Source organism: Lactuca serriola, chromosome 9 (genome assembly GCF_051521515.1).
Source record: "Lactuca serriola cultivar US96UC23 chromosome 9, Lser_US96UC23_V15, whole genome shotgun sequence".
NCBI lineage: Eukaryota > Viridiplantae > Streptophyta > Magnoliopsida > Asterales > Asteraceae > Lactuca > Lactuca serriola.
The window spans coordinates 2,825,227-2,831,948 of NC_136416.1; the positions used below are offsets into that span (position 1 = coordinate 2,825,227).

The 6,722-nt window shown below is 37.6% G+C and overlaps 1 protein-coding gene across 1 annotated transcript; it reads left to right on the forward strand.

Annotated features, from left to right (window-relative positions):
- Window positions 1–1,736: 1,736 nt before the first annotated feature.
- GUN1 (s uncoupled 1) lies at window positions 1,737–4,928 on the forward strand. Its single transcript, XM_079022675.1, has 4 exons — window positions 1,737–3,735; window positions 3,820–4,036; window positions 4,128–4,312; window positions 4,411–4,928. The coding sequence occupies exons 1-4, from the start codon at window positions 1,865–1,867 to the stop codon at window positions 4,676–4,678; spliced, it is 2,541 nt and encodes an 846-aa protein (XP_078878801.1). The 5' UTR covers window positions 1,737–1,864; the 3' UTR covers window positions 4,679–4,928.
- The last annotated feature ends 1,794 nt before the right edge of the window (window positions 4,929–6,722 follow it).

A 6,722-nucleotide genomic window follows, 5' to 3' on the forward strand; every position in this document is an offset into this window, starting at 1 on the left:
ATAATGTATCGATATAAACATTATCTAAGCTCCATGCTCGTCTCCATAGCTCCTTGCTCCTTATACTCATAATGTCTACAAAATAATTCAATAATGGTGAAGTAACATACATTCTGAATAAAACATGCAAGTTTCCTAACTATTAACTAAATGCATGCAAGAATTAAGAACTAAAATGTAATGAAAAGACATAATTAAGCATACGAAATAGGTGCCTGAAATGTACCTATCAATGGGGACAGGATAAATACGATATGTGAAGATGACAAATAGACTGAGGGATCTAGAATCAATTTTTCATAGATTTACAAAATTATGTGAACAGGATGAGGAAAAAAGTATCTGAAATCAATTTCAAGGACTGTGGGTTTGGCGGTGTCACCGAAGGATCGAAGATCACTATGTCTCTATTGCTTCTCATTCTCTCATGATCTCACGAACACACACACACACACAAAGGTACATATCATGACTTAAAGCAACAATAGAGAAAAACTCAAAGTTATTTTATTACTGAAATTCAAGATGCTTGTAAATGCTTACAAAGGGTCCCTTTATAAAGGGCAAGACTAAATTTGACATGTACGCTCAAATTTGAAAAACTTTAATCACCAATAAATTCTACTAAATAACCTCCTAAATAAGAGATGAAATTTTAGAAAATAAAGAAAACTGATATTATTATTTGAACAAAATAAAATAAAATGAATATTATTAAAAAAATTCGGGAAAACTAGGATTTAGGGTCTAAGCAGTGGAATTTGAGGGTCGAATGTAGGTTCAGGTTGACTTTGTCTACTTATCAAGATGTCTGACCCATCGATACCTTACTATTGATATATCGCATGCCTCCAAAATCCTTACAAATCAAAAGTTATGTGTGTTTCAAGTTGGGTCTCATTTGTCACCATTTGTCTTTTTTCCACTTGTTTATAAAAACTTCTGTCATATCATTTATGTACTCCACATCATATCCCCTATCGATCCACCTTGTCTTGGTGCTAATATATTCAAGTCGAGCACATTGATTTCAAACACACATGCACATTGTTTATTCTTTCTCTTTATTTTTGATCGAAAAAACTAGAGGGTGAACGGGATTGAGAGAAATCGAGCATATCAATAGTCGCGATGACTTCAAGATGAAAGGAGAGGAGGAGACGGTAAATAGAAAAGGACGGGTTGGACGTTTTAATTTTTTTTAATTTAAGTTTAATTAAAAAAATACAAAATAAAATAAAAAGAATATAAAAGTATTTTTAGATAGGATCATGACTAAGTCATTAGAATCTTCATAAGATCGACAATAATTAACATTTCTAGAAACCACAAATACCTTTTAGGTTGTTTGGTGTCCTTTTTTTTTTTTGAACTAAGGGACACATAAGTTGATAAACACAAATTTGATTTTTGCAATCGGTAAATTTCTATCACTGACACGTCACAACTGATAAAACAAAACAAAAGAAATATGGCAATGTTCATCCCCCCCCCCCCCCCCCCCCCCCCCCCCCCCGAAAAAAAAAAAAAAGGAACTACACCTCATAGTCTTATAAAATTTAGTGTAGATTTATGTTAAAACTTAAGAAACATATTTCAAAAGTTAAAATTCAAAATGTTTTTTAAATAAAAATAATTGAAAAAGACGAAAGAATGGCGTAGCCCCGTAAACGAATGGTTGGTTAAGGTGTTTTGACTTATTAAACTCAAGTGGTTGTGTGGGTGGATATTCCAATGTAAAGACTAAAGACCACTCCAGCTCAGCTGCAAGCCACTGCGTCTCTCTCTCTCCTTTTCGTTTTTTTTTTGGTTTTTTTTATCTACAATCTCTCAAACCCTACTCCCCCCCCCCCTTATCTTGGTGATGGCGTCTTCCACACCACCAACCTTGACCACCACGAAACCATATCAGAACCACCATATACAAGGCCTACAGAACCATCACCGCCGTACACACAATGGCCACAACCCACATCATCCATCCCCCAAGGTTTCTCTTCACCCTCCAACACCCACAAACAAACCCCCCGTCCCCGTTCCTGCCACCGTCACAGCCGGTGGCTCGTCTTCTCTCCAGCACCGTAACTCTACTTTTGCCCCTCTTTCCTCCTCAAAATCCGAACTTGCGGCCGATTTTTCTGGTCGGAGGTCAACCCGGTTTGTTTCCAAGATGCATTTTGGCCGGCCGAAAGCTGGAGGCTCCAGTAGGCATTCTGTGTTAGCCGAAGACGCCCTCCAACAACTTATTCGATGCAGCGGTGATGATCGATTGGTCGAAAGTGTGTTGCTCAATTTCCAATCAAAACTATGTGGGTCCGATGATTATAATTTCTTGTTGAGAGAATTGGGCAATAGAAATGAGTGGTCAATGGCGATCCAGTGCTTTGAGTTCGCAGTGAGTCGCGAAAGGAGACGAACGGAACAAGGTAAGCTAGCTAGTTCAGTGATCAGCGTTCTTGGTAGATTAGGGAAAATCGATTTAGCGAAAAAAGTTTTCGAAACAGCTGTTAGTCAAGGGTACGGAAACACTGTGTACGCTTATTCGGCTTTGATCAGTGCATATGCGAAGAGTGGGTTATGCGATGACGCCATAAATGTGTTCGACACTATGAAACTCTCTGGGCTGAAACCAAATCTTGTTACTTACAATGCGTTAATTGACGCTTGTGGCAAAGGAGGTGCTGATTTCAAGAGAGCCTCCGAGATCTTTGATGATATGTTGAACAACGGGTTTCAACCTGATCGAATCACATACAATTCTCTACTTGCTGTTTGTAGTGGTGGGGGGTTATGGGAGACTGCCATGAATTTGTTTAACGAAATGAGTTACAGAGGAATCGAGCCAGACATATACACTTACAACACCCTTTTAGATGTTGCTTCCAGCGGTGGACACATGGACTCTGCGTTTCAAATAATGACAGAAATGGCAACGAAGAACATCATGCCGAATGAAGTCACTTACAGTACAGTGATTCGTGGGTGTGCCAAGTCTGGGAGGTTAGACCAGGCGCTAGGTTTAGTGGGTGAAATGAAATACGCAGGCATTCGTCTGGATAGGGTTTCTTACAACAATCTGCTTGCTATTTATGCTAGTTTAGGTAGGTTTGAGGAGGCTCTTAATGTGGTCAAGGAGATGGAAAACACTGGGTTCAGAAAGGATGTTGTAACCTACAATGCACTTTTAGATGGGTTTGGAAAACAAGGGAGATATGATAAGGTGAAAGAGCTGTTCAAGAGGATGAAAACGGAGAGGGTTCCTGCTAATCTGCTGACCTACTCAACACTGATCAGTGTGTATCTGAAAGGTGGTATGTATAAAGATGCTACAGAGATGTACAAGGAGTTCAAACATGAAGGTTTGAAAGCCGATGTTGTTTTCTATAGTGAAATTATCGATTCATTATGTAAAAAAGGGTTGGTAGAGTCTTCTGCTTTGTTGCTGGATGAGATGACAAGGAAAGGGATCCAACCAAATGTTGTCACCTACAATTCAATCATTAATGCCTTTGGTCAGTCACCGAATACTGGTTTTTCGAATGACCCCAAACAGGATGCTGTTGCTGATGAAGATAGAATCATCAAGGTTTTTGAGCAGTTAGCTTCTGGAAATTTGAGTGTTGTAGAAAAGGGAAGAAAGGAGATAATATGCGTGTTGGGAGTTTTCCGGAAGATGCATGAGCTGGAAATCAAACCAAACGTCGTCACATTTTCGGCTATTCTTAATGCTTGCAGGTTTGCGGTTGGTTGGTTTCAGTATTTATTAAGTAGTAGATAAACATGAATTTTATTTTTATATAATATTTGTTTGTGTTGCAGCCGTTGCAGTACATTTGAAGAAGCTTCATTGCTGTTGGATGAGCTGCGTCTGTTTGATAATCAAGTGTACGGAGTTGCACATGGGCTTCTGATGGGGTACAGAGAAAGCGTATGGGTTCATGCTCTGTCTCTTTTTGATGAAGTCAAACGCATGGACGCATCAACTGCATCTGCCTTCTATAATGCATTGACTGACATGCTATGGCATTTTGGACAGGTAGCTACTTAAATACTACTGCCATCTCATCTATTATTATTTATTAATAAGAGAGATTTAGTGAGTGTTAAATAATTATTGATTTGTTCAGAAAAGAGGAGCCCAGCTGGTTGTGCTTGAAGGGAAGCGCAGACAAGTATGGGAGAACACATGGTCTGATTCTTGCTTGGATTTACATTTGATGTCCTCTGGTGCTGCACGTGCCTGTGTTCATGCCTGGTTGCTAAATATATGTTCAATCGTTTACCAAGGCCATGAGTTGCCAGCTTTATTGAGGTATAAATAAAACCCAAAACCTTTTGCTCTAGTTTCTAGTATTATATAATAGTGATTTGGTGACATATATATATATATATGTTTTTCTTCATTCACAGCATTCTAACAGGTTGGGGTAAACACAGCAAAGTAGTAGGGGATTGTGCTCTTAAAAGAGCGATTGAAGCTCTTCTTGGAGGGATGGGGTCCCCATTTAGGGTTGCCACATCTAATATTGGCAGGTTCATATCACCTGGACCTGTTGTGGCTGCCTGGATCAGAGAATCAAACACCCCAAATTTGCTTCTTCTCCAAGACGACAGAAGAGCCTCGGCTTCTCCTCAAACATCAACCTTCAATTTGCACCCACTTCCGCTTCCATTCTAGTTTTTCTGCTCATCTTCAACCTTCAAATGGTAGTTTTGTTGTGTTAGATATTATTTATAGTATAAAAAGAAACAAGGGGAATGGAATGGAATGGAGGGTGTTATCCGTGTAAATTTAACCTAAAACAGTAAATAGGCTCTCTCTCTCATTTTCCTCATTTACCATTTGAAAGCGGTATTTCAGGCTCATACTTTTGTAACATCTTTGAGCTAATTTAAATACAAGCAGATGTGATGATGTTTTTTTTTAACTTGTGAAATTGTAATACAAAGTTCTTGTTGTAAATCTCGCTAGCTTATTGACTCATATATATTGAATGAAATGATATGCTATTGTGCTCGAGTATGTACAAAACATGCTTTTCCCTAAATGGTAAACACTAAAAGGAGGATAAGAAATAAATGAGATTTTAGGCTCAAACGTGGTCATTTCAAAATGATAACAATCAAAAGTTTTTTACATTATTTATTCACGACACAAATTACAAGTTCGGATTGTCTGTCTTAACAAATTTGGAAGCTCTGATTCTGAGCGGACACGTTTTGGATTGAATGACACACCTTACACGGGATGGATACATGGTCATAGATACAGCTCTAAACCCTATTTTATCCTTCCCATTATTTACCATTTCTTCGTCTGTTTTGCTACCTAGTAACTAGCTCTCCATTTATTTAATATTTATTATGTGCCATTTTTAGCAATTTGTAACTGTATAAATAATATAAATATCGTTAAAATATGACTACGTCAAAAACAGGGTATGGGCACCACCGTCACGTCACCTACCCTCATACATAGTCGTCGTTTACCGTTCCTTCCGATTGCAGACATCGCTCAAAATTTGTATATCCTTCATTTAAACCAGGTAATCAAATCCAGATGTTAAATTTCCAAATATATATATATCCAAAACTGCATCTCAATCATAAACACAAACAAAATCAAGTATTTCTATTTCATTTCTACGCACTGAGAATTGAAAAGGAATAAACCATTAACCATACCACATGTTAGAATTCACAGATCTAAATCGTGTTTAAACACAAACCAAAATTAAAGAATCCGACTGCCGATGATTTGTTAATTGTTTGCAAGTGAAAAGACGTATTACGAGTTTGTGCGTGAATCTAACGAACATATCCTCCGGCATCAGTTTAATTCATAGATCAGCATCGATTCAACCACCTGGTTACATCGTTAGCTTCACGCACAAACACAAAATAAGCCTCTTCTCAAAATCTCCGAAACACGAAAGACGCTTTCCCTGTCCCTGTGCGGACGATGTGAGAGACTCCTCAGATCTTCTCTTCCCTCGCCCTTGTCGCTCCGTTATGTATTTGTGTGCTGCGAGTTGGGCCCAAAATCGCAAATTAGCCCAGAGGTCCAATATTGTTGCATCATGCAAATACTATGTTTCAAGGACTTGAGATGGGCATCCACTCACTCCAGTAACTAAAGAATGCCCTTAAGGCCGGACACTTGCATTGGGATGATTACGATTTACGAGCAGATAGGAAGAAACTTTGTGTGGGTTGTGGAACCCGCTCCAACAGTCATATTTTCAAGTTTTTTATTCTTTTTCTAGCTCAACGGGTATCAATCAAGTGTTGTTATCATTTTTTGGATCTTGGGATCAAGTCCTGTCTGAACATATGTCATAAACATAGAGTAATTTAGAAAGTAATTTAGATTTGCTTTTCAGAAAAAAAAAATACTAGTATAACATTATAAATATCCATCTTCATACAATTTCAAAATCACATTTCTTCTTACATTCAATTTCATTTCATTTTACATTTTAATTTTTATTCACTTTCAATCAATTTAAAAAAAATGTTATTCTTAGGCCAATTGTACGCGTAGAATGGTCCGAAATTGAAGAAATGACGTTAGCCGGCCAGATCATAATATGACACTTTGACAAATAGCCAAGTTACTCAACATAGATCGTTATATTTATGACAAATAGTTTTTATCATTTTAAGCAGCAACTTAGATTATATATATATATATATATATATATATATATATATATATATAT